Genomic DNA, 27,305 nt, shown 5'->3' with positions numbered 1-27,305 from the left:
TTCTCTTATCCTGGAGGTGCTTTCCTGGAGCATGATATGTTGGCATGGAATACCAAGACCATGCAGAATCTTTAAGACGAGGCTTGCATCTGCTTAAAATGGTCCAGACTGAATAAATTGTTTGTGAATGGTGTGACAATGGTGATAACTGTTTGGTTTGTCATCAAAAATCTTAATTTTAATTGCTCTAAAAACAGTTTTGTAATAGGCTGGTCACAAGCAGGATCCCCCGAGGCACTAAATCAGATGTGAGAACATTATAGCATATATGCAGGAGGAAGGTAAGGCCTTGTAAACCTAAAGTTGGATTGTCCAAACTTGACCTTGTATCTTGAATGTCAAGGTGAGTCAAAAAATACTGAAATACTCAGTTTCTCCCCCTTGACAAAGCTTGTTGGGGAGAGTGAATGATTTTCATAAGAAGTACAAAGTCTTGTCAGTATTTAAATGCAGGCAACAATCAGCCAACCATTTAGAGACGTGGATCATAACTTCAGTTAATGTGCCTGTTTTTAGTGTACATACAGGACTGTATCATCTTTATACATCTGCATATCAACTTGTGGGCACGCAACTGGGAGAATTTCTATATACTGAACAAAAATAGCAACACAACATGAAACAATTTCAAAAGATTTTGCTGAGTTACAGTTAATGTATGGATCCTGTATTTCTCAACACATTCACGAAAATAGTCATGTTCTCTAAACCTGCCTACTGGACCCTATTCCAACTAAACTACTTAAAGAGCAACATCCTGGGCTTGGCCCTCCTATGTTGAACTTAATAAACGTCTCCCTATCCTCCGGACGTGTACCAAACTCACTAAAAGTGGCAGTAATATAGCTTCTCCTGAAAAAGCCAAACCTTGACTCAGTTAAAAAAAAATTCAATCAGCCTTTATCGATTCTCCCATTCCTCTCAAAAAAATAAAAGCTAATGTGCAGCAACTCACTGCCTTCCCGAAGACAATGTATTTGAAACACTGGTTTTAGAACCCATAGTACTTAGACTACACTCGGTGGTAAATGACCTTTTAATAGCATCAGACCAAGGCTCTGCATCGGTCCTTGTGCTCCTAGATGTTAGTCTTGCTTTTGACACCATTAATCACCACATTCTTTTGGAGAGATTTGAAACACAAATTGGTCTACAGAGACAAGTTCTTGCCTGGTTTATCTGTCGGAAAGATATGTTTGTCTCTGGATGGTTTGTCCTCTGACAAATCAATTGTACATTTAAGTGTTTCTCAAGGTTCCGTTTTAGGACTCCTATTGTTTTCACTATATATCCTACCACTTGGTGATGTCATTCGGAAATACAATGTCAACTTTCACTGCTATGCGGACAACACACAGCTGTACATTGAGGAAACATTGTGAAGCCCCAAAACTGCCTACCCTGGAAGCCTGTGTTTCAGACATAAGGAAGTGGATGGCGGCAAATTATTTACTTTTAAACTACGACAAAACAGAGATGCTAGTTCTAGGTCCCAAGAAACAAAGAGATCTGCTGTTTGATCTGACAATTGATCTTGATGGTTGTACAGTCGTCTCAAATAAAACTGTGAAGGATCTTGGCGTTACTCTGGACCCTAATCTCTCTTTTGACAAACATATCAAGAACATTTCAAGGGCTGTTTTTTTCCATCTTGGTAACATTGCAAAAAATCTGAAACATTTTGCCCAAAAATGCATAAAAGCTAATCCATGTTTTTGTCACTTCTAGATTAGATTACTGCAATGCCCTACTCTTCAGCTACCTGGATAAAGCACTAAATAAAACTTCAGTTGGTGCTAAATACGGCTTCTAGAATCTTGACTAGAACTAAAACCAACATTTTTATCATATGACTCCTGTACTAGCCTCTGCACTGGCTTCCTTTTAAGACTAGGGCTGACTTCATTGTTTTACTGCTAACCTACAAAGCATTACATGGACTTGCTCCTACCTATTTCATCTGATTTGGTTCTGCCATACATAAACCTACGCTTCGATCACAAGACGCAGACCTCCTTATTGTCCCTAGAACTTCTAAGTAAACAGCTGGAGGTAGGGCTTTCTCCTATAGAGCTCACTGGCTTACTAGTGCTCTTCCATGCCGTCGCTAAGAGGGGTGCTTCACGTTGTGCCAGGCTTTTTTGCGCTATACTCTTATCCGGTGTCCTGTGTGAACTTAAGCCCCCCCCCCCCCCCCCGGAGGACCTGACCCTGGCACCATGCCTCAGCACTACCTGGCCTGATGTCTCCTGGCTGTTCCCAGTCCACTTGGTCCAGGCAATGGAGTCCTGACCTGTTCATCGGATGTGCTAACTGGTCCTGGACCTGCTGTTTTCGACTCCTCAATGCTTGGCTATGAAAAGCCAACTGACATTTACTCCTGAGGTGCTGACCTGTTGCACCCTCTAAAATCACTGTGATTATTAATGTTCATTGGATCAGTCTAAAACTTTGCACATACACTGCTGCCATCTAGTGGCCGAAATCTAAATTGCGCCGTGGCTGGAATAATACATTATGGATTTTCTCTTGTATTTCAAAGATGGTACAAAAAAATACCAAAAAAACGCATGTTTTTTCTTTGTATTATCTTTTACCAGATCTAATCTGTTATTCTCCGACATACATTTCACATTTCCACAAACTTCAAAGTGTTTAATTTCAAATGGTATCAAGAATATGCATATCCTTGCTTCAGGTCCTGAGCTACAGGCAGTTCGATTTGGGTATGTCATTTTAGGTGAAAATTGGGGAAAAAGCGTCCAATCCTTAAGAGGTTTTAACCACTTCTGGTCTTCAATGCAGGGCCGACAGATAAGTTCCCTACTTTTCCCCTCTCCTCCATTTTTTTGCGGTAATGCTGCAATTAGTTGGTTGTAATTTTGAGTAGAGCAGACATTTTCATATAGCGTTTTTTTTTTAAGTATTTTTATTTTAATATATTAGTATAACCACAATATTTGTTGTATTAATATGTTCTGTTTTTTTCTGGTGGATCAAATTTAAATTGCAACCAACTTTCTATGGCTTGTTTTAAAAATAGTGATATTTGGGAGATAATTTCAGTTTCAAATAACTGAGTGCAAGGTTGTAATCTGAATAAAGGTTAAAAGGCCATTCTTAAACATGGGGTGAGAAATTCTTACTAATTTGCTAGAGAACCAGTTCGGATTTAAGTATAACTTACTTTTGTATGACTGATGCATTTAGTGAGAGGTCTAATGCTTTAATATTTAATCATTTCTGCCCTCAATTCATATTCATTATATAAATAGGCCCGTTGAATTTTGTCTGGCTTGCCGTTCCAAATAAAATATGTTTTTTCCCCCTCATATAATTTAAATAACTGTTCACTAGGTGTAGGCAAGACCATAAGCAAATAGGTAAACTGGGATATGACTAAGTTAATCAGGATGATTCTTCCACAAATAGACAGGTATTTTCCTTTCCATGGTAGCAAGATCTTAACTATTTTTGATAACTTTCTACTAAAATGTATTGGAGTGAGATCATTTATTTATTTCAGGATATGTATACCAAGTATGTCCACATCACCATCAGACCCTTTTATTGGTATACTACACAGTAATGTAAAGGGTGTATTTTTGTGTGATCCAATACGTTATATAGTACACTTATCATCATTTGGTTGTAATCCAGAGAGGATAGAAAAAGTATCTAGATCCTCTGAGGCTGTGGAGGGATCCAAATTGTGGATTTAAAGGAAAACATGAATCATCAGCGTACAATGACATCTTTGTTTTTAAGCCCTGGATTTCTAAGCCCTTGATATTATTGTTGGATCTGATTTTAATTGCTAACATTTCAAATGGCCATAATAAATAGATATGCCGATAGTGGACAACCTTGTTTTACTCCTCTTGACAGTTTAAAACTTTGAGAAGTAGCCATTATTTACTATTTTACACCTAGGTTTACTATACATGACTTCAACCCATTTTATAAGAGATTCTACAAAATTGTTCCAGGCATTTATATATAAACTCCAATCATACTTAATCAAAAGCCTTTTCAAAATCAGCTATGAATCGCAAGCCTGGTTTACCAGATTTTTCATAGTGTTGTATTGTTTCCAGTACTTTTCTTATATTATCTCCAATGTATTGTCCATGTAAAAAAACCTGTCTGATTAGAATTAATAATATCCGACAATACCTTTTTAATTCTATACACTATATATTTTGCATCACACCACTAAAGTGTAAGGCCTTGTTGAGTGTAAGGCCTTGTCTACCATTTACATAGGAGTGGATAAAGCTGTCCTCTGAGTATGTGTTAAAAAAAATATATACAGTATATATATATATTGTCTACCTCAACTGGTATGCCATCCGGCCCTGGAGTTTTCCTGGACTTAATGGCTTTAATTGCATCAATGTTATTTTTTATTTAACTAGGCAAGTCAGTTAAGAACAAATTCTTATTTACAAAGACGGCCTGCACTGGCCAAACTCGGACGATGCTGGGCCAATTGTGCACCGCCCTATGGGACTCCCAATCATGGCTGGATGTGATGCAGCCTGGATTTGAACCAGGTACTGCAGTGACGCCTTTTGCACTGTGATGCAGTATCTTAGACCGATGTGACACTCCTAATTTGGCCTTCTAGGGGTGTCAGGTAGCCTAGTGGTTAGAGCGTTGGACTAGTAACCGAAAGGTTGCAAGATCGAATCCTCAAGCTGACAAGATAAAAATCTGGTGTTCTGCCCCTGAACAAGGCAGTTAACCCGCTGTTTCTAGGCCGTCATTGAAAATAAGAATTTGTTCTTAACTGACTTGCCTAGTAAAAAAAAAGAGTCTTTCTGTATAGCTGTTAAATTTTACATTATTAATAGAAAAAAATACATACAATTAGCTTTGATTAAATTAACAAAACCCTCGCCCACATGGAAATTCAGTAAGTGTAAGGCCTTGTATATGCCAATTATCTCATGGTCCGACCGCATTCTGTCCCCTATCAACACTTTTTTTTAGCTTTTGGTGCCACAGAGAATGACATAAAAAAGTAGTCAAGACGACTAGCTTGATTGAGCCTCCGCCATGTATATCTCACTTGGTCAGGATATTTAAGCCTCCATATATCCACTAGTTCCAATATATATAATAAATTAATAACTTTCTTCAGAAACTCGTCAGTCTATTCTTGTTCTGAGTACTTTCAGGATATTCCATGCGAAGGCTATTCCATGCGAGAAATTGTCATCTGGTACAACGCCGTGTACTACTCCCTTCACATTACAGAGCAAACTGTCTCTAACCAGTAAAGAAAGAGTGGGAGGCCCCGGTGCACAACTGAGCAAGAGAACAAGTACATTAGAGTGTGTCTGTTTCTCAAACTAGACCTCACAAGTCCTCAACTGGCAGCTTCATTAAATAGTATCCGCAAAACACCAGTCTCAACGTCAACAGTGAAGAGGCAACTCTGGGATGCTGGCCTAGAATAGTTCCCTCTATTATAATAATAATAAGTTATTTATAGGCTTATTTCTTGGGACTGATGAAATGGGTGGAGCAGAAAGTGCTGCTGGGTATTTAGACCACAGTCCCCCGAGAAGATAGGCACCTGAATTTGACTGAGACATTGCAGGCTCTTCATCCTCGCTCATTTGTTCCACTTGTTTGCATTTATCCGGTAGTGATTACATTGTCCACATACCTTGTCCTCTTTAGGTTCATTTCTCTGACACCATGTAATTATGTATATGTGAATAACTCACGTCGGAGAGTTTGGTAAAAATGCAAGCATAATAATTTACTCAGGTGTTACAGGTCACAGCATCCTAATTAGACACTTATAATGCACCTGTTTATATATCCTACTGTAGATAAGTGCCCCACTATCGCCTTCTCTGGGTTGGCATTATGACCATTATTTTAACTGGAGAAAAGTAGTGTTCAGTGCTGACAATGTCCCTTTTTACCTTGTGGGAGTACGGTTTGTTAATGCGAAGCAGTTGATTGCATTACCAATTTTGAAGAATCCATTTGAAATATCCAAACTAATGGAGAGAGTGCTGTATCAAGTGAAGGCTGTGAAGATCACGAGAGACAGACTTGTTGTCAGGCTCTCGAGTGGCGCAGCGGTCTAACATTGCATCTCAGTGCTCTAGGCGTCAGTATAGACACCCTGGTTCGATTCCAGGCTGTATCACGACCGGCCGTGATTGGTAGTACCATAGGGCGGTGCACAATTGGCCCAGCACCGGTCGAGTTTGGCAGTCAGTGTAAATAATAATTTGTTCTTAATGGATTTGCCTAAAAAAAAAAAAAAATCATTGTTTAGATGTTTGTACTTCTTGGCGGAGGAGTTGCATGGAGTAGTGTCACAAGCCAAACCATTTTAAGGAAGAAGTGGGCTTTTAGTTTTTGTCAAGGTACAATTTTTGGGGGGTGGATTAAATTAGTTAGGATTTTATATTTACCTTGAGTTTTCAACCCCATCCGGTTTGTGGCGGCAATCCACTTTTTGGGGGTGTAGTCCGAAGAAGATTTCTGCCCCCCCAGCCCTGTTGAACACGCTCTTTGACGTCATCGTGGGAATGCTGTTCCATCCGGAGAAATGAACTGGCATCATCAGCACAATCCTCTCAGCGCCTATGTAAGTTGTAGCCTGTAGATGCACAATATATCATATAGTTTGATTGACGAACTATAGTGTCATTGTGGTGTGAAGAACGTCTATTTTTGTAGTATATTTCCCAAAGAGGTGTATTGTTTATGAACTTGTGTTCAACCTGATGCTAGCTCGATGTGGTAGCTAGCTAATGTTAGCTGGCTAACGTTACTCCCAACCAACCTGTTCTATCTCGCTAGCATTAGCTAAGCCAGATAGCTTGTAGCTTGTTAGTGTTACTGTCTGGGTGCAAGCAATTTACGATTACTTTACTGTCTGGGCATGGGATAGCTAGCTAGCTACGGCTTGCTTGGGTGTGTCATACAGCATTCAAATATGATCAACCCCTCCATTATCACATTTCCAGTGAGCAGGTGTTAGCTATTATGTCATTAAACTAACGAGTTATCTATTAATATTGGCTAAGTAATTAGCTAGCTAACTAATGTAGAAGTTATTCAGTGTGGTGTGAGGGTCTGCCAGGTAGGGAGTAACACGAAAGCCACCCAGCCGGTGGCGCATCATCGTGATGTGCTGCAGTGTAAATCCACTGTCAAAAACTACAGCCTACACACACCAGGTGGGTCAATGTTTTCAGCATGTCTGTGAGATCATTAGCCATACACAACGTGCAACAGACAAAAAGTAGTTGTGCCTTTTTTCATGGTATTTGTCTGTTGCCGGGTTTAGATTTTAATTTGGCCTGTATGCAGTAGTGCTAGTGGATGTAACATTAGCGATTCAAATCCACACATATGCTAACTAACCAGCCAGCTAGCGGGCTCATTCTGATATTGATGGTGGTTCTGTTTGGCCACTGACTACTGATAACTGCACAATTTATTTTCAATGCTTGCCAGAAGATACCGAGCCTACTTTTACACTGGGTTCAGAACGCAATCGTGGTTACTCTAAGACACCATGGAGCCGGCGCGAGATATGGGTCTGAAAATATACCTCAATGCATGGATGGGATATGCCACTACTCCAAATATTACCTTTATCCACCCTGCTCCACCAAAATGATTGAAGTACTACTTGTTGTCCCAGAAAACTGGTATTTTTGTCATCATGCTATCTATCAGTAGCCACAGCAGCCATTATGGAATGGCATGTCTGCATTGAACAATAAAGGAGATCAAATGAAAGATGTATTGGTCACATACACAGATTTGTTGATGTTTTTGCAGGTGCAGCAAAATGCTTGTTTCTAGTTCCAACAGTGCAGTAATACCTAGCAATAATAAAATAAACTATACACACATAATCCAGAAATATCAGAAGGAGCAATGTCAGATCCCGGAAAATATACTGAACAAAAATATAATTGCAACACGTGAAGTGTTGGTCACATGTTTCATGATATGCACAAAAAGCTTATTTCTCTAAAATGTTGTGCACATGTGTTTTTATCCCTGTTTGTGAGCATTTCTACTTTGCCAAGATAATCCATCCACCTGACAGGTGTGGTCATTTCACAGGTGCACCTTGTGCTGGGGACAATATATGGCCACTCTAAAATGTGCAGTTTTGTCACCTAGCACAACGCCACAGATGTCTCAAGTTTTGAGGGAGAGTGCAATTGGCATACAGACTGAAGGAATGTCCACCAGAGCTGTTGCCAGAGAATGTAATGTTAATTTCTCTACCATAAGCCGCCTCCAACATTTTTTGAAAATTTGGCCGTATATCCAAGCGGCCTCACAACCGCAGACCACATGTAACCACGCCAGCCCAGGACCTCCACATCTGGCTTATTCACCTGCGGGATTGTCTCAGACCAGCCACCCGGACAGCTGATGAAACTGAGGAGTATCGTTAATAAAGCCCTTTTGTGGGTTAAAAACTCATTCTGATTGGCTGGGCCTGGCTCCCCAGGTGCAACCATGGCAGTGCCCCTCCCCAGTCATGTGAAATCCATAGATTAGGGTCTTATGATTTTTTTTTCCATTTCTGGTTTCCTTATGAACTGTAACTCAGTAAAACTGTTAATTGTTGCATGTTGCGGTTATATTTTATAATACAGTGCATTCGGAAAGTATTCAGACCGCTTGACTTTTTCCACATTTTGTTACGTTACAGCCTTATTCTAAAATGCCTTAGTTTTCCCCCCTCATCAATCTTCACACAATAGCCCATAATGACTAAGCAAAAAACAGTAAAGACATTTTTGCAAATGTATTAAATTTTTTTTTTTAAATTACATAAGTATTCAGACACTTTACTACTTCGTTGAAGCACCTTTGGCAGTGATTACAGCCTCGAGTCTTATTGGGTATGACGCTACAAGTGTAGCGTTCTCCCATCTCCACAGAGGAATTCTGGAGCTCTGTCAGAGTGACCATCGGGTTCTTGGTCACCTCCCTGACCAAGGCCCTTCTCCAACCGATTGCTCAGTTTGTCCAGGCGGCCAGCTCTAGGTAGAGTCTTGGTGGTTCCAAACTTCTTCCATTTAAGAATGATGGAGGCCACTGTGTTCTTGGATCTTCAGTGCTGCAGAAATGTTTTGTTACCCTTCCCCAGATCTGTGCCCAACACAATTCTGTCTCGGAGCTCTACAGACAATTCCTTCAACCTCATGGCTTGGTTTTTGCTCTGATATGCACTGTCAACTATGGGGCCTTATATAGATAGGTGTGTGCCTTTCCAAATCATGTCCAATGAATTGAATTTACCACAGGTGGACTACAATCAAGTTGTAGAAACATCAAGAATGATCAATGGAAACAGGATGCACCTGAGCTGAATTTCGGGTCTCATAACAAAGGGTCTGAATGTAAATAAGGTATTTCTGTTTTATATTTTGTATAAATTTGCAAAAATGTCTAATTCTGTTTTCGCTTTGCCATTATGGGGTATTGTGTGTAGATTGAGAATATTCTATTTATTTAATCCATTATAGAATAAAACAGTATCCTAACAAAATGTGGGAAAAGTCAAGGGGCTTGATACTTTCCGAAGGTACTGTACATTTAAAGTGGGTAAAACAGTATCTAAACATTTATTGTCCGGTGTTCAATGACTATATACACTGCTCAAAAAAATAAAGGGAACACTTAAACAACACAATGTAACTCCAAGTCAATCACACTTCTGTGAAATTAAACTGTCCACTTAGGAAGCAACACTGATTGACAATAAATTTCACATGCTGTTGTGCAAATGGAATAGACAAAAGGTGGAAATTATAGGCAATTATTAAGACACCCCCAATAAAGGAGAGATTCTGCAGGTGGTGACCACAGACCACTTCTCAGCTCCTATGCATCCTGGCTGATGTTTTGGTCACTTTTGAATGCTGGCGGTGCTTTCACTCTAGTGGTAGCATGAGACGGAGTCTACAACCCACACAAGTGGCTCAGGTAGTGCAGCTCATCCAGGATGGCACATCAATGCGAGCTGTGGCAAGAAGGTTTGCTGCGTCTGTCAGCGTAGTGTCCAGAGCATGGAGGCGCTACCAGGAGACACGCCAGTACATCAGGAGACGTGGAGGAAACCGTAGGAGGGCAACAACCCAGCAGCAGGACTGCTACCTCCGCCTTTGAGCAGTCACGGATCCCGGGAATGATTTGACAAGATCAAGTGAAAGTGCAGCGCTCCAAATTCAAAAACAGAAATACTCATAATAAGAATTCATTAAACATACAATTGTTATACATCAAAATACAGCTTAACTTCTTGTTAATCCAGCCACAGTGTCAGATTTCAAAAAGGCTTTACGGCGAAAGCAGACCATGCGATTATCTGAGGACAGCACCCCGCATACAAACACAATAAAATCCTATTTCAACCAGCGAGGTGCGACACAATCAGAAATAACGATATAATTCATGCCTTACCTTTGAAGATCTTCTTATATATGCACGCCAAAATGTCCCAGAAACATCACAAATGGTCCTTTTTGTTCGATAAATTTCTTCTTTCCATCCCCAAAATGTCCATTTATTTGGCACGTTTGATTCAGAAATACACCGGTTTCAACTCGGCCAACATGCCTACAAAGTATCTAATAAGTTACCTTTAAACTTGGTCCAAACATTTCAAACAACTTTCCTAATCCAACCATAGGTATCCTAAAATGTAAATAATCAATAAAATTTTAGACGGGATAAACTGTGTTCAATACCGGACGAAAACAAAGTGAAGCACGTTCCAGGTCGTGCGCACCAAAAGACTTGAGTCCCTCTGAGTGACACATGGAAATAACAGCGCTACTTCTTAATTTCTCAAAAGAAAAACATCAACCAATTTCTAAAGACTGTTGACATCTAGTGGAAGCCTTAGGAACTGCAAGCAAATTCCTATTAAAGAGCTTCCCAGAGAAAACTAGTAGAAAACACATTGAACTCAAAAAACAAAAAACTCCCTGGATGGATTGTGCTCGGGGTTTCGCCTGCCAAATCAGTTCTGTTATACTCAGACATTATTCAAACAGTTTTAGAAACTTCAGAGTGTTTTCTTTTTAAATCTACTAATAATATGCAAATCCTAGCTTCTGGGCCTGAGTAGCAGGCAGTTTACTTTGGGCACGCTTTTCATCCGGACGTCAAAATACTGACCCCTAGCCTTAAGAAGTTTTTTAACTACACATGGTTGATGATATTACTAGTTTATCTAGCTTGTCCTGCGTTGCATACAATCGATGTGGTGCCTGTTAATTTATCATTGAATCATAGCCTACTTCGCCAAATGGGTGATTTAACAAGCGCAATCGCGAAAAAAGCACTGTCTTTGCACCAATGTGTACCTAACCATATACACAAGTATATATTTTTAAACCTGAATATTTAGTTAATATTGCCTGCTAACATGAATTTCTTTTAACTAGGGAAATTGTGTAAATTCTCTTGCGTGCTGTGCAACAGAGTCAGGGTATATGCAGCAGTTTGGGCCGCCTGGCTCGTTGCGAATTGTGTGAAGACCATTTCTTCCTAACAAAGACAGCCAACTTCGCCAAACTGGGGATGATTTAACAAAAGCGCATTTGTGAAAAAAGCACAATTGTTGCACGAATATGCATAACCCCAAACATCAATGCCTTTATTAAAATCAATACACAGAAGTATATTTTATTAAGCCTGCATATTTAGTTAAAAGAAATCCAGGTTAGCAGGCAATATAAAACTAGGGAAATTGTGTCACTTCTCTTGCGTTCATTGCACGCAGAGTCAGGGTATATTTACATTTAAGTCATTTAGCAGACGCTCTTATCCATATATATGCAACAGTTTAGGCCGCCTGGATCGTTGCAAACTAATTTGCCAGAATTTTATATAATTATAACATAACATTGAAGGTTGTGCAATGTAACAGGAATATTTAGACTTATAGATACCACCTGTTAGATAAAATACGGAACGGTTCCGTATTTCACTGAAAGAATAAACGTTTTGTTTTCGAAATGATCGTTTCCGGATTTGACCATATTAATGACCTAAGGCTCGTATTTCTGTGTGTTTATTATAATTAAGTCTATGATTTGATATTTGATAGAGCAGTCTGACTGAGCGGTGGTAGGTAGCAGCAGGCTCATAAGCATTCATTCAAACAGCACTTTCGTGAGTTTGCCAGCAGCTCTTCGCAATGCTTGAAGCGCTGCGCTGTTTATGACTTCAAGCCTATCAACTCTCGAGCTAGTTAGCGGGGTGCGCGCTAATAGCATTTCAACCGGTGACGTCACTCGCTCTGAGACCTTTGAAGTAGTTGTTCCACTTGCTCTGCAAGGGCCGCGGCTTTTGTGGAACGATGGGTAACGATGCTTCGAGGGTAGCTGTTGTCGATGTGTTCCTGGTTCGAGCCCAGGTAGGGGCAAGGATAGGGACGGAAGCTATACTGTTACACTGGCAATACTAAAGTGCCTATAAGAACATCCAATAGTCAAAGGTTAATGAAATACAAATGGTATAGAGAGAGTCCTATAATTCCTATAACTACAACCTAAAACGTCTTACCTGGGAATATTGAAGACTCATTTTAAAAGGAACCACCAGCTTTCATATGTTCTCATGTTCTGAGCAAGGAACTTAAACGTTAGCTTTTTTACATGCACATATTGCACTTTTACTTTCTTCTCCAACACTTTGTTTTTCCATTAAATAAACCAAATTGAACATGTTTCATCATTTATTTGAGACTAAATAGATTTTATTGATGTATTAAGTTAAAATAAGTGTCTATTCAGTATTGTTGTAATTGTCATTATTATATATATATATATATATATATATATATATATATATATATATATATATATATATAAATAAATAAAAATCGGCCGATTTTAATCGGTATCGACTTTTTTTGGTCCTCCAATAATCTGTATCGGCGTTGAAAAATCATAATGGGTTGACTTCTAATGTTGTCCAAGGGACAGCATAAGAACGTAGGGGCTAGGTGTTGTATAGCTAGCTAATTACTCACTGGCTGGCTTTGGGCTTAAACAACTTCACATTTCTTGCAGCAAGGAAATTTGATCAATGTCTGATTGATTAACGTTTATCAGATTAATTGAGCTAACAGCTCTGTTTAGCTCGGAAGTCAACTGTCTCCTATTGTAAAAACAAACACACCCTTACACATTCCATTTTGGAAAATCTATCAGTCACATCACTCTAACTAACGTTAGCTAGTTACAAAACAACTCCTTCCCGGGCGCCCGGTGTGGCAGCTCCCTGCACCTCTCCGAAACCAGTGTATGTGTGTCTTTCACAGGGGTTGGGTTAAAAGCGGAAGTCACATTTCGTTTGTACCTTATGTGCAATTGACCAATAAAATGATCTTGATCTTAATTAGCTAAAAAATATCAAGCTCCCAGACATACAGTGCCTTTAGAAAGTATTCACACGCCTTGACTTTTTCCACATTTTTGTTGTTACTGCCTGATTTTTTTAAAATTGATAAAATTTTGATTTTGTGTCACTGGCCTACACACAATACCCCATAATGTCAAAGTGGAATTGTTTTTCAAAATGTTTACACTTTAATTACAAATCAAAAGCTGAAATGTCTTGAATCAATAAGTATTGAGTATGAATACTTTCTGAAGGCTCTGTAAGCTACTCAGAGGAGACAGTTGCAGTGGTTTGCCTATCCCATGGCAAGTCTGTGCACCTGTTTGGTCCTAGTTTTCATGACAGCTCACTGGATTAGCCAGAATGATATGCAGTGCAATAGCTTATTGAATCTGGAGCGCATACTGTATTGAGTCTTTTGATTAACCACACTTAAATGAGCGAGTCACATGTATTTGAGTTGAGTCTGAAAGTACAGTGTTGAACTGCGGTGAGTTTGTCAAAAGCATAAAGATCACATTTACCAGTCAGATCATCTAAAGTCAATGGACAAACCCTGGTCTTAATGGTAAATGTTTATCTTTATACCCCTGGTGATTTTGAGAACCTGCCCTGACATTTCTCCACTCTTTCCATTGCAGCATGTGATATTCCTAAACATCACTGGATACCGTTGACTGAAGAGGAAAGGACATCCCAGGTCTTTTATTTTGGAAGAGCGGTTTTGAAAACTTCCTTGGAATATTTAGCCTTTTCTTATGCAGAGAAATCCTAATAGGCCTGCTGATGACTGGAATTTAAGACATGTGTCCCAGTAGCTAGCCAAACAATTTGCTTCAGGAAAGAGTCAACTGGCTATTGCACTGTATATCATTTTGCCTAACTTTTGTCAAAAGGAGGGAATTTCTTTGCCTTATGGTAGATGAGGAAAGGTGGCAGCTCCTGAGTAATTTTTTGTTTGTCGATCCTAACATTATTGTGAAAGTGGCATTAATGTTTCAGCCATGTTGACTTTCATCAGAATGAAGAATAGCTTTTGGTAGATGAACAGTGGAAAAAAATAGATCAGAAGATCAACGATCAGCAGGCTGGCACAGCACATTAAAGGGGAATGGAAACACTTTAGGACATATAGCAATGCAACAAGTTGTATTCAATCCACTAACACTGAACAGGTGTAAAGCCTAGTGTTTCCCCTCCCCTTTAAAGCTGGAATCATTAATGGTGAACCTGCTATGTCCTTTTGGGATATTACAACAACAAAGAAGTTACTCCAAACAACAAACTCTGTTGTTTACCCTCTGACATCATTGCACATGCGATAGAACAGCAGAATATGTACTGTGTTGCTCGAAGCATCTCTCCTCCATTAGGTAAACAAAACAATAAGAGGTGCTGGGGCGGACAGGGGCGCTTTTCCCCCTATTGCTGATTCAATCTTTAAGACGTTCTCATCTTGCTGGGCCTTGCTGTAGATGCTGTGTGAAAGTAGACTGTTACAGTGAATGGACACAAAAGTACAGATGTGGTAGATACATTTGCATGCAGCATCTTATCTATGTAGGCACAGGCAGTATAGACTGTAGACATACGCACACTGGTGTGACCTTGGAAGGCTGAATGGTCGAGGCGGCGGGGCAGAGTGATAAGCGAGTGTTGGCCAACCCTCTTAAGTCAGAGAATGTAGCGCACTAGAGAAGGAAGAGAGACTGGGTGTGTAATAGTGTAATAGTGTCATGGTGTGTAATAGTGTCATGGTGTGTAATAGTGTCATGGTGTGTAATAGTGTCTTGGTGTGTCATGGTGTGTAATAGTGTCATGGTGTGTAATAGTGTCATGGTGTGTCATGGTGTGTAATAGTGTCATGGTGTGTAATAGTGTCATGGTGTGTCATGGTGTGTCATGGTGTGTAATAGTGTCATGGTGTGTAATAGTGTCATGGTGTGTAATAGTGTCATGATGTGTAATAGTGTCATGGTGTGTGTGTATGTCACTGTGTGAATGTTTGCTACTATGCTCATCTATGTACTCAGCTGTGGATGTGCATGTTAGACTGCATCTGTGGTGGTAGGTAGTCTGATATTATAGCATGGCTCTGTGTTCCATTAGCCTTTCTGCTTGTGGCACAGGTGTTTTATCTATAGTGTTTTTGGATAGGTTGGATGTGCCTGCTTGTTGACAGTGACATACAATATCTGTGCTGAGTCACTCCTATGTTTGTCTGCTTAATAATGTATGAACAACACTGTTAGACTCACTTATCACTCTGTGTATTACCTTCAGGACACAATGGAACATACACGTCACTGTGTGTGTAAGTGTGTCTGTGTGTGTGCCACATGGATGTCACTGTGTGTGGAACGTGCATGTTGCTGTGTGTGTATCTGCTCAACTGTTGGCCACAGCGTCCCCTCGTTGAAATCGGGCCTGCACATGGCCTATAGATGGCCATACCTTTCAGTCTGGATTGCAATAAATTGAACATGGGGTGAAATGAGGAGGGGAATGGGCAAACACATTAGGGTACTTTCAGTGATAGACGAGGAGGATGCTGATATGACCGTTGTTGACACTTTTTTTTTTAGGTCAGTCGTTAGTTAGAGCAAGGGTTTGAATAGTTTCTCTCTCTGGGTGAGATTAGCCATTGTGGTACACCCGTGTTGGGTTAATGTTACAGGGTTAGTGTTATAGTTATGAGGAAGGGACTTTCTCAAATTAAGCAATCTCTCCTATCCATTTGGGATACTTTCCCTCCATGCTAGTAGTGTTTTCTCTATACTGTTTTGGGTGTTGCAGGATGCAGAGAAAAACTTCCTGCATAGCACAGCCTCCTAATGTGAGGGAAATACAGGTGATGTATCATCATTTCAGAGTGGGTAGGGTGTTGTCAGTGGTGCCAGTAAACTGGTGGTGACTGAATTGTTCACCTTTCCTCTTCCTTAGTTTTGTGCTGATTAGGCAAATGCTGCCGCATAGGCCTATAATTGGTGGGGTTGAGGGTCACTGACGGGCACTGTGTGCGCGTACCAAACGGCAGCCTAATTTCCTATATAGTACACTACTTTTGACCAGAGCCCAAATGCTGGAAAAGGTAGTGCACTATAGGGAATAGGGTGCCATTTGGGATGCTACCAGTGACTCTAAGCAACAGGCTCTTAGCTCACTACATGAAAGACACTCCATTAGGTTATTGACATCGTCTGCTAGTCAGTGGCTCTCAAGCTTTGTGTCCCTCATTTACGTACGTTATTTACTGTACCACTCATGATGCATCAATGTATCAGAGACCTCTACTGCTCTGCCCCCTGAGCAATCTGGATTAGTCATCACTGTTAGGTGTTCCACACATTTTCATGTCATAGTTTCACATTTTGAGTGTGCACTGGGCAGTGAAGATAAGGACTGCTCTTCCTTCTAGAATACATTTTAGAAGTCACTGAAGAGCCTCAGTGTGTGTTTGTGCACATACATGTCTCTTTGATTCTGTGCAGTTTATACATGGCTGATTGAGCGTGAGTCAGTGTGCCGCCATGCCAGCATAATTTATTTGTATCTCTTCATTTGTTCCAATTTGATAGTGATTTTCCTCATGTTGACCACCTCCTCCGCAGCAGCCAACCCTGAGCTGTGAGTCAGAAGAGAAGCTGGACGGATGGTAAGCTCTTTTTCTCTCGCTCCATTTCTCCTCTCTTTCTTGCCAACTGTTTCTCCTTTTCTCTCTCGCTTTCATCCTCCATCTCTCTCCCTCCCTTTATGTCCCTCTGTTTCTCCTTTTCCCTCTCGCTTTCATCCTCCATATCTCTCTCCCTCCCTTTATGTCCCTCTGTTTCTCCTTTTCCCTCTCGCTTTCATCCTCCATATCTCTCTCCCTCCCTTTATGTCCCTCTGTTTCTCCTTTTCCCTCTCGCTTTCATCCTCCATATCTCTCTCCCTCCCTTTATGTCCCTCTCTGTTTCGATCTTTCTATGCTGTTGATAAGTGAAAGATAGTCTTTATATAATGTGCTCTCCATGAACTCAGCTCTCAGACGCTGTAGATTAGCCATAGACAGCCCCGCTAACAGCTCCATGTTTGATTCTGAGGCCAAAGCTCTCTACAGGGAGAACATGGTGCAAATCTGGGTGCCTCTGGCAGATAAGACCACCTGATAAAACTATATTAATGAATATTTTAGTGCTCACTCACCATCCTTTTCATATTATTTAGCTACAATAATTTTAAACTCTTTCGAAATCCTAAAAGGATATATGGTTTCTTTCACCCATTTGGTAAAGAAATTGTTTCTGAAATGCTGTGTGTCTTATATTAGACGACAATGTAAAAGGACGGTCTGAGTGAATAATTAAGGCAATGTTTGTTTGCCTGACCAGGGAACCACAAAGATTAGGCTAGTTAACCCAGGTCCTGTGACACGATTCCGTCCTCTAAAAGTGAATTTGCAATTTGATACGGTCACTGTGGCACTTTAGTGTATCTATGGAAACTGTACAATGAACCCCAGCATTTCAAAAATAGTTTAAAAATAATAATTTGTTTAGCATGACACCCATCATTGCTGTAGATAAGGCTTGTGCAGTAGATTTATTTTGTAAGTGGGTTTAGACATATCAGACGTTGTGGTTTTTGGCTTATATGGATTTCTCTGAGAACATGAACTAATATTGCCATATAAGAATATTTGGACATAAAAAACAAAACAATTTGAGTCAACTAATAACTAAAGTCTCAAAGCCGACCCTAGTTCAACGACTGTCTGCTCCTTTGTGTAATCAGTTTTAATTCTGCTACTTTTTTTGTTCCGTCCACTCACTGCTGCATGTCATAATCCATTTTATTTTCCTTCTTGTGTTAGACGAGCATGACTTTGAGCCAATCCGCAGATGCATGCATGCGCACAGGGCCCAGTGCCATCCCCTCTGCTTCCCGGCTTTGAAGCTGCCTCTGAGAGGGGGTGTGGCGTCGGTACGTAGCTAGACCCTCGCACCCCCAGTGTTGGCTTTTGACCCTGTGGCTGAGCGTCAGCCTGGCGCCCCCTGATGGATCAGGCTAGCAGTGAGCAGAGTCCTGAGGAGCCGGAGGTGGGCCGGAGGGCGTCTGAGTCCGAGCACGGCCTGTCCAAAATCACCCACAATGCACTGGAAAACATGGGCGCGCTGGGCCACGGCCTGAAGCAGCTCTTCCAGCCGCAGCGCCGCCGCTCGTCCGTCTCCCCGCACGACGCCGCCACCTCCTTCTCTATGGGTGGGCCTGCCCCTGAGCCCCCGGACGGTGGGGGGCCAGAGGTTGGGGACTCGCCCGTCCCCGGTCCGGACTCTGACCCCCACGCTACTTCCTCCGCTCCCCCTGCAGCTCTGAGCCGCGTTCTGCAGCAGATCAGAAGCGCGCCCCCAATGATGAAGCGAGGGACCAGCCTGCAGAGCCGCCGCAGCAAGACTGGGGGGACTGGGGACCCCCCCCAGAAAGGCAGCCCCCAGATCCACCGGAGGAGTACCCAGGAGGTGATGCTGCTGCAGGCTGGCCGCCCGCGCTCCTCCTCCACCACGGACACGCTCACCAGCCCCGCCCTGGCCGACATGCTGCTCACATCCGGGTACCACTCCACTGAGGAGCCTGACCGGGTGAGTTTAACTCCAACCCTGGCAGACATGCTGCTCACATCCGGGTACCACTCCACTGAGTGGACCGACCGTGTAAGATTAAACTAGGGGACCTACTCACTGGGACAGACAAGCCACTGCAAAGTTTTTTGTCCTACACTAGTTCAAAAGTTTGGGGTCACTAGAAGGCCAGCATCCCGGAGTCGCCTCTTCACTGTTGACGTTGAGACTGTTTTGTGGGTACTATTTAATAAAGCTGCCAGTTGAGGACTTGTGAGGAGTCTGTTTCTCAAACTAGACACTCTAAAGTACTTGTCGTCTTGCTCTGTTGTACACCAGGGTTTCCCACTCCTCTTTCTATTCTGATTAGAGACAGTTTGCGCTGTTCTGTGAAAGGAGTAGTACACAGCGTTGTACGAGATCTTCAGTTTCTTGGCAATTTCTCGCATGGAATAGCCTTAATTTCTCAGAACAAGAATAGACTGAGTTTCAGAAGAAAGTTATTTGTTTCTGGTCATTTTGAGCCTGTAATCGAACCCACAAATGCTTATGCTCCAGATACTCAACTAGTCTAAAGAAGGCCAGTTTTATTGCCTCTTTAATCATAACAACAGTTTATCTGTGCTAACATCATTGCAAAAGGGTTTTCTAATGATCAATTAGCCTTTTAAAATGCTAAACTTGGATTAGCTAATACAACGTGCTATTGGAACACAGGAGTGATGGTTGCTGATAATGGGCTTCTGTATGCCTATGTAGATAGCCCATAAAGCTGCCGTTTCCCGCTACAATAGTCATTTACAACATTCACAATGTCTACACAGTATTTCTGATCAATTTGTTATTTTAAATGGACAAAAAAAATTGCTTTTCTTTCAAAAACAAGGACATTTCTAAGTGACCCCAAACTTTTGAATGGTAGTGTAAATAAAATAAAAAGCTGCTACTACTAGAGAAACAGAAGAAATGGAAGCACAGTATTGGAAGGTCAGAATTCATGACTTCTTGTGCTGTTAGATTAAATTGGTCAGATTTCAGCTAACTGGTTTGCAGTCCTCTGGATGTTCTTCAATGGAGTGAAAGGAGCTGTCAGTGCTGGCGGGTCAGAGAGAGCAATAGTGTGTGTGTGTGTGCGTAGGTGACTATGTGCTCTAAGCTTTTCTATATTTAGCTGTGGCTGCCTTCAAGTGTACTTCAGGTCAGCCAGCGAAGGCTTGCCTTGCAGGCCAAAACAAGCTCAAAGTTTGAAGAACATATCGTTGCCTTACATCATTGACACTGTTCTATAGCCCCCAAGATCTGGAATTTCTCACATCCATTGAAATGTGTAGTTCACTGATTGAATACTGACTTGTAGCAGGTAAATGATCAAATCCTTTACATTGTTAAAATTGAGTGTTGAACTCCTAGACAACTAGTAAAGCTAGCGCCTCATTGTGTCTGAGGTATACCCATCAAGCACAGTGCATATCCCTGGCAGTCATCTCACAATGCTTGATGACACCACCAAGCCTTTTGAGAAGTACTGGTATGAATATGACTGTTGGATGGATAAGGCTAAGTTGTCTGTTGCACCAACAGACAGTGATCACCCTGTGTGTACTGCAATGAACTGTCCTTACAAGAGCAGCTATCGGACTAGGGTCTAACTAGCATCGAGACATGGCTGTGGTTGAGGGACTCAGTCGACAGTCTGTCATTCTTAGAAAGAGCAACAACAGTCCTGTCCACTGCCTGGCTTTTACACAAGCTGTCTGAGCTGACAGTGATGGAAAGGGGGATGTACTCTTTCCCAACTCCCAAGAACAGCACAGAACCCCTCTAACACTGCCGTTCCAGAATCTGTTTATAGCAAATTGATTTGAGAACATAGTGCCTTCAGAAAGTATTCACACCCCTTTACCTTTTCCACATTTTGTTACAGCCTGAATTTAAAAAGGATTACATTTAAATGTGTCACTGATCTACACACAATACCCAATAATGTCAAAGTGGAATTTTGTTTGTATAACATTTTAGAAATGAATAAAAAATGTAAAGTTGAAATGTCTTGTCAACAAGTATTCAACCACTTTATGCCAAGCCTAAATAAGTTTAGGAATAAAAATTTGCTTAACAAGTCACATAAGTTGCATGGACTCATTCCGTGTTCAATAAGAGTGGTTAACATGCTTTTTTAAATAACAAGCGCATCGGTGTACCCTATACATACAATGATCTGTAAGGTCCCTTAATCGATTAGTGAATCTCAAGCACAGATTCGACCACAAACACCAGGTTTTTCAATGCCTCACTAAAAATGGCAATGAAGATGTGTTTAAAAAAACAAAACAGATTCTGAATATCCCTTTGAGCATAGTGAAGTTATTAATTAGGCTTTGGGTGGTGTTACTACAAAAAAAATGGTGTTACTACAAAAATACAGGTGTCCTTCCTAACTCAGGGATTTCACCATGAGCCAATTTGTGATTTTAAAGCAGAGTTTTTAATGGTTGTGATGTGAGAACTGAGGATGGATCAACAACATTGTAGTTACTCCACAATACTAACCTAAATGACAGTGTGAAAAGAAGGAAGCCAAAACAAGCATCCTGTTTGCAACAAGGCACTTAAGTAATACTGCAAAAGATGTGGCAAAGAAATTAACTTTTTGTCATGAGTACAAAGCATTATGTTTGGGGCAAACACATCACTGAGTACCAATCTACATATTTTCAAGCATTGTGGTGGCTGCATCATGTTATTGGTATGCTTGTCATCGGTAAGAACTAGGGAGTTATTTAGGATACAAATAAATGGAATACAGCTATAAGCACAGGCAAAATCATAGAGTAAAACCTTGTTCAGTCTGCTTTCCAACAGACACAATTCACCTTTCAGCAGGACAATAACCAAATCTACACTGGAGTTGCTTACCAAGAAGACATTAAATGTTCCTGAGTGGCCTCGTTACAATTTTGACATAAATTATCTTGAAAATCTATAACAAGACTTTAAAATGGCTGTCTAGCAACAATCAATTTGAGAGCTTAAAGAATTAAAAAAGCATAATTGCCAAATATTGTACAATCCAGGTGTTTAAAGCTCTTAGACTTACCCAGCTCTTAAAGACTCTCAGCTGTAATGTCCGCCAAAGGTGCTTCTACAAAACATTGATTAATTATGTTTTCACATTGTAATAATGGGGTATTGTGTGTAGACAGGTGAGACATTTTTTGAAATGTAACCCATTTTGAATGTAGGCGGTAACACAACAAAATGTGGAATAAGTCGTTGGGGTGTGAATACTTTAAGGCACTAACATTTAATTTTTCTGGTTGAGCCTTAAGCTTCTTCAGAGATGTATGAGGTGGCACACAGTCTTAATGGCATCCCTGTCTGATGGATTACTGCTCAGATTATACACATGGATTCCTCTGCGTTAATATATGAAAGGTATGGCCCAGCTGTTTTACACATTATGGGAAACCAGTCTGAGTATAATGGTAGGTAACAGGTAACCTTATGATTATAGGGTGTTGGTATTGGCTGGGTTATTATGTTAGTGCTCTAGTTTCATATACATAAAGGTCTGATGTAGGATGAAGACAAGTTTCTTCAACCACATCAAATAGTGACCATAGCAACTGGAGGAAGCTTGTGGTTGACTGTTTTGCAGCCGAATCGAATGATCATGATCATAGTTTATGAAATGATGAAACTCAATATTGCCTCTGTTATAATAGGCCTTCCTCTTCCAGTTCAATTTAGTTATTTTTACACTCCCTCAATCTCACAGGTTAGTCTCTGATCTCTTATTTCCATCTTCCCTTTATCTTATCTTCCTCATTACACTCTCCCTTTTCTTGGTCAGCTGGATCGTCTGGACGGCTCCGGCCCAGCCATATCGCCCAACGCTATTTCCTATGGAGCAGACAGCTACGGGCTGGACTCAGTGGACAGCACCCCCGACCCCCAGCGCACAAAACAGGCCATCGCCCAGCTGCAGCAGAAGATACTCAAGCTCACCGAGCAGATCAAAATCGAGCAGAGGGCCAGAGACGACAATGTGGCAGAGTACCTGAAGCTAGCTAACAACGCAGACAAACAGCAGAGTGCCCGCATTAAACAGGTGTTTGAGAAGAAGAACCAGAAATCAGCCCAGACCATCCAGCAGCTGCAGAGGAAGTTGGAGCGCTATCAGCGCAAGCTGAAAGAGGTGGAGCACAACGGGATCCCCCGTCAGCCCAAAGACGTGCTCCGAGACATGCACCAAGGCCTCAAGGACGTGGGCGCCAAGGTCAGGGCTGTTATGAACATTTTTAATCACATTTACTTTCCCTGTGAGCTGTTTTGTTAGTCATCCCACTTATATTTCACCACTGTCATACTAATTCATACCACTGTAGTGTGCCACTGCATCTGCTAATGTGAGTAGTACCACCACAAATGTACAATTTGTCTGGTCTTAGCCACCTGTCCTTGACTTCTTTGCAGTGTGGTTAGCAGTACACAGCTTCTAACAGAGTCCTATAGAACACAAGTAGAATATTTATCTCTCAGACCTGGGATCAAAATGACTATTTTAAATCATTTATAATACGTTAGCTGGGCTTGATATGCACAATAGAACCAATAGAATAGTTGCAAAACATCATACCTGGCCTATCTGGCACTCCAGGCAGACTAAAGAAAACACTACAAATATTTGAAAGATTTCAAATAGTGTTTGAACCCAGATCTAGTATATCTATGTCCCTGTCCATTAAGTAAGGGATACATAGACGTTCTGTAGATTATCTTGGAAATAATGGATCCCTTTGCAGAGTACATTATTCCAAAGTAATGTACATAACAGAGGCGTTTATCCTGCATATACCACAGTTTCCAAAGAAAACAATACTAAAGTACACATTTACCGGTAGAAATATTTTGTTTTGTTTATTTACTTATCTTTTAAATGCTAGGGACGCACCCCAGTTGTTCGTTCTATATGTTTTGTTGCCATGCTCGCTGGCTAACACAGGCATGACCTCTGCAGCCAGAATAACAAGAAAGTAGCTGCATTTGTGTTTATTTAAGATGTTTTCTATTGACATTCATTAAGATATATAACAATGAGCTGATGGTGCAAGATTTTGCCTGGCATAGCTAGAAATGTTAATTACGAGGAGATTGCATTGCATATCAAACACTAGGCTAGAAGATATCTAAAAAGTTTGTTGTTAGCAAACCTTCCAATATGACAACCAAATTCAAAAATACCTGATGCTGAAAACAGATGGTAAAACTAGAAACATGGGAGGATTTGACAGCATAGCGCCAACTGCGTAATGACTGCAACACTAAGGACCATAGAAATTCATGATTGCAAGGTGTCCCGATTTTTATATTTTCAAACTGTCCTGTTATCTGGTTTTAATGTCCATTCTAGAGCCCTTCTAACCAATCACAAACGAGTATTCAAAAATGCTGTGGTCAAAATTTCCTTTAATTCACACTTTAGTCCCACCCCAGTTAGTAACTGACCTGTCCTTCCCTACAGGTGACCGGTGGCCTCTCCAGCTTCTCCCACGCCACTCACTCTGCAGCTGGGGCCGTGGTGTCCAAGCCCCGAGAGATCGCCTCCCTCATCCGCAACAAGTTTGGCAGCGCCGACAACATTTCGTCCCTGAAGGACTCCCTCGACGAACCCCAGGAGGATGGTCACGGTCTGGGGGGGGCTTCCAGCCCAAAGTACGGCAGTGAGGACGACTGCTCTAGTGCCAGCTCCGGCTCGGCAGGGGTCAACAGTGTCCCCGGGGGCCCGCCCAGCTCTAAGGGTCTTAACACCCTGGACCCCGGCCAGTCATTGGGCTTGGACACGCTGCTCCACGAAGTGCAGGAGCTTCGTGACAACCAGGGTCGGCTGGATGAGTCGTTCAACAGCCTGAAGAGTCACTACCAGAGAGACTACACCATGATCATACAGGCCCTGCAGGAGGAGAGATACAGGTAACCAGTTACTGCCACACACAACCTCGCAGGTACTACATACACTTTACTGAGTCCTCATTTACAAAGGACACGGACTGTCACTAATACTTATGTGATAACCTGAAATCTGCATGTATTTACCACCCCTCCCTGAACTCAGCACTTGCTCAAAATGATAACCTGTCTTGTTATTAAACACTTTACGTTCAAAAGAATGTATTATTCCTACTCAGCAACAGAAAAGGAAGTGTGTGTGATCGGTACCTGACCTCTGTGTCTCTAGATGTGAGCGTCTGGAGGAGCAGCTCAACGACTTAACAGAGCTCCACCAAAATGAGATCCTCAACCTGAAGCAGGAGCTGGCCAGCATGGAGGAGAAGATCGCCTATCAGTCCTACGAGAGAGCTAGAGACATTCAGGTAGGTTGTTTCTCCAGTACTTGAAAGAAGGATTATGGAATGATTATACTTGACTTTTAGCTCCAAAGGGCCTCAACAGTGCATCTCCAGTGAACCCAAGGCGTATTCTTAGTCTGGGACATTTTTTGTACTATTATCATGCTACATGGTACAGTAGTTGTTTGTGCTGAATTGTGAAAGTGTTTCACACGGTGATCCATGGTCTTCTCAATGACCCCCCACTGTCCCCCCCGGTATGTGGTACGGTAGTTATGTCTAGCCATGTTTGTGCTGAAGTGTGTTGTTGACATTCCACACGGTGTGAACCATGGCCGTCTTGATAACCCTGTCTCGCCCCTCCCCCTGTAGGAGGCGTTGGAGGCATGCCAGACGCGGATCTCCAAGATGGAGCTGCAGCAGCAGCAGCAGCAGGTGGTCCAGCTAGAAGGCCTGGAGAACGCCACAGCCCGGACCCTGCTGGGCAAGCTCATCAACGTGCTGCTAGCCGTCATGGCCGTGCTCCTAGTGTTTGTCTCCACTGTGGCCAACTGCGTGGTGCCCTTGATGAAGACGCGTAGCCGCACCTTCTCAACGCTGCTCCTTGTTGTCCTCCTCGCCTTCCTCTGGAGGAACTGGGAGGTCATCTCCCAGTACTTGGACCGCTTCCTGTTGTCCCCGAGTTGACCTGCAGGGGGGCCTCAATGAACGACAACAGAGGTGCGGGGCTCTCATAACAATCAGGGATGGCGACGCAGGGCCTGGCGGGACGAGAGGGGACTAACTAACCCATGCACTGCCTCTGATGCAACTGTAGTGGCGCCGCGCCAGCCCAGTGGGTGGGGCTTAGTGGACAGGAGGAGGAGCCAGGATACCTTTCTCTCTCCAAGGAGTGAATTTGTTTACAGGTGGAAGATGTTTATTGCATTAGAATTGATTCAAGTGGTATTGAATTTGTTTCTTGATATTGCTATCATTAATGCAGGTGATTGAGGGCTCTCTCGTGGCTGGATTTGGATAATGAACAGCTGGCATTTTGCTGATCCACATGGCTAGTGTTCTCCCCTTTCGCTATTCCTTTTCTCTTTCTAACCCTAAAATCTCCCTTTTTCTTACTCCGATGTTTCTATTCCTCTGTCTCTCTTCTCAATCACCCCAGTCTGCTTGTCTTTCTGGGAGGATTAATAGACTAACTACAGTACACTGCTGTGGACAAAATCTAACTGGATCAAGCAATTGATGGGTTCTCGAGCAGTGTGTTTTATATGGACAAGCTGAACGCAATGATGGGCCTGATTGGATAAGGACGCTGAGTCGGAATATGCTCAGCTTGAGAAGCCCTGCCCTATTGGTCCTGCCCCCTGCAGAGACAATGAACATACTTGAAGAGCTGTAAAAATGCTCAGACTGTGCTTCCGTACTGTTTCTATTAGTGACAATAAAATAGTACTTTTTTTTTGAATAAACATGCTGTTTTAAATGAAAGATGGACTGGTCCTTGAGTCAAACAACCATGACTGGGTGATGTTTGTTTCCTTTCTCAAATCCAGGTCCACAGCACTGTTTTATAGATCTCCTGGCTGACTTGAGAATTTGATCAAAAGTCCAGGGAAAAAAGAACCAGCAGCACCCCAACGCCTTGATCACACCTAGTGTCACTGCCCAAAATGGTACACAGCATCTGGATGTGCAACATTCACCTAGTGTCACTGCCCAAAATGGTACACAGCATCTGGATGTGCAACATTCACCTAGTGTCACTGCCCAAAATGGTACACAGCATCTGGATGTGCAACATTCACTTACCATTTAATGCATACTTTTGATAATTGCAAACGCAGCATTTTATTGGAAATGATTGAGCTGTCGGTGTGCTCAATGGGTAAGGCTCTGGTTGGAGTACCCCACAGAACATTTGGTATGATCAATTTAA

The 27,305-nt window shown here is 41.8% G+C and overlaps 1 protein-coding gene across 8 annotated transcripts; it reads left to right on the top strand.

Moving 5' to 3' along the window:
• Positions 1 to 6,513: 6,513 nt before the first annotated feature.
• Positions 6,514 to 26,857, top strand: LOC129815899 (transmembrane and coiled-coil domains protein 1-like). 8 transcript variants are annotated; one of them, XM_055870087.1, is made up of 9 exons: positions 6,519 to 6,619; positions 9,315 to 9,419; positions 14,067 to 14,125; positions 17,004 to 17,080; positions 18,278 to 19,043; positions 22,876 to 23,301; positions 24,547 to 24,995; positions 25,261 to 25,396; positions 25,745 to 26,857. In XM_055870087.1, exons 5-9 carry the CDS (start codon positions 18,462 to 18,464, stop codon positions 26,057 to 26,059), a joined length of 1,908 nt encoding a protein of 635 aa, XP_055726062.1. In that variant the 5' UTR covers positions 6,519 to 6,619; positions 9,315 to 9,419; positions 14,067 to 14,125; positions 17,004 to 17,080; positions 18,278 to 18,461; the 3' UTR covers positions 26,060 to 26,857. The 8 variants fall into 8 exon arrangements, with proteins under 8 accessions (XP_055726063.1, XP_055726069.1, XP_055726062.1 ...); XM_055870091.1 differs by lacking the exon at positions 14,067 to 14,125; XM_055870095.1 differs by lacking the exon at positions 18,278 to 19,043.
• Positions 26,858 to 27,305: the final 448 nt, after the last annotated feature.

This window comes from Salvelinus fontinalis, chromosome 18 (genome assembly GCF_029448725.1).
Source record: "Salvelinus fontinalis isolate EN_2023a chromosome 18, ASM2944872v1, whole genome shotgun sequence".
Classification (NCBI taxonomy): Eukaryota; Metazoa; Chordata; class Actinopteri; order Salmoniformes; family Salmonidae; genus Salvelinus; species Salvelinus fontinalis.
Note: the sequence above shows the minus strand (reverse complement) of the source record. Positions and strands in the feature narration are given on the sequence as shown.

Bases quoted from the DNA above. Each gene is read 5' to 3' on its own strand.
- LOC129815899 (XM_055870088.1), top strand. From the start codon at position 18,462: ATGGATCAGGCTAGCAGTGAGCAGAGTCCTGAGGAGCCGGAGGTGGGC. The intron at 23,302-24,546 runs GTCAGGGCTGTT...CCTTCCCTACAG, and splicing joins TCAAGGACGTGGGCGCCAAG to GTGACCGGTGGCCTCTCCAG. The intron at 24,996-25,260 runs GTAACCAGTTAC...CTGTGTCTCTAG, and splicing joins CTGCAGGAGGAGAGATACAG to ATGTGAGCGTCTGGAGGAGC.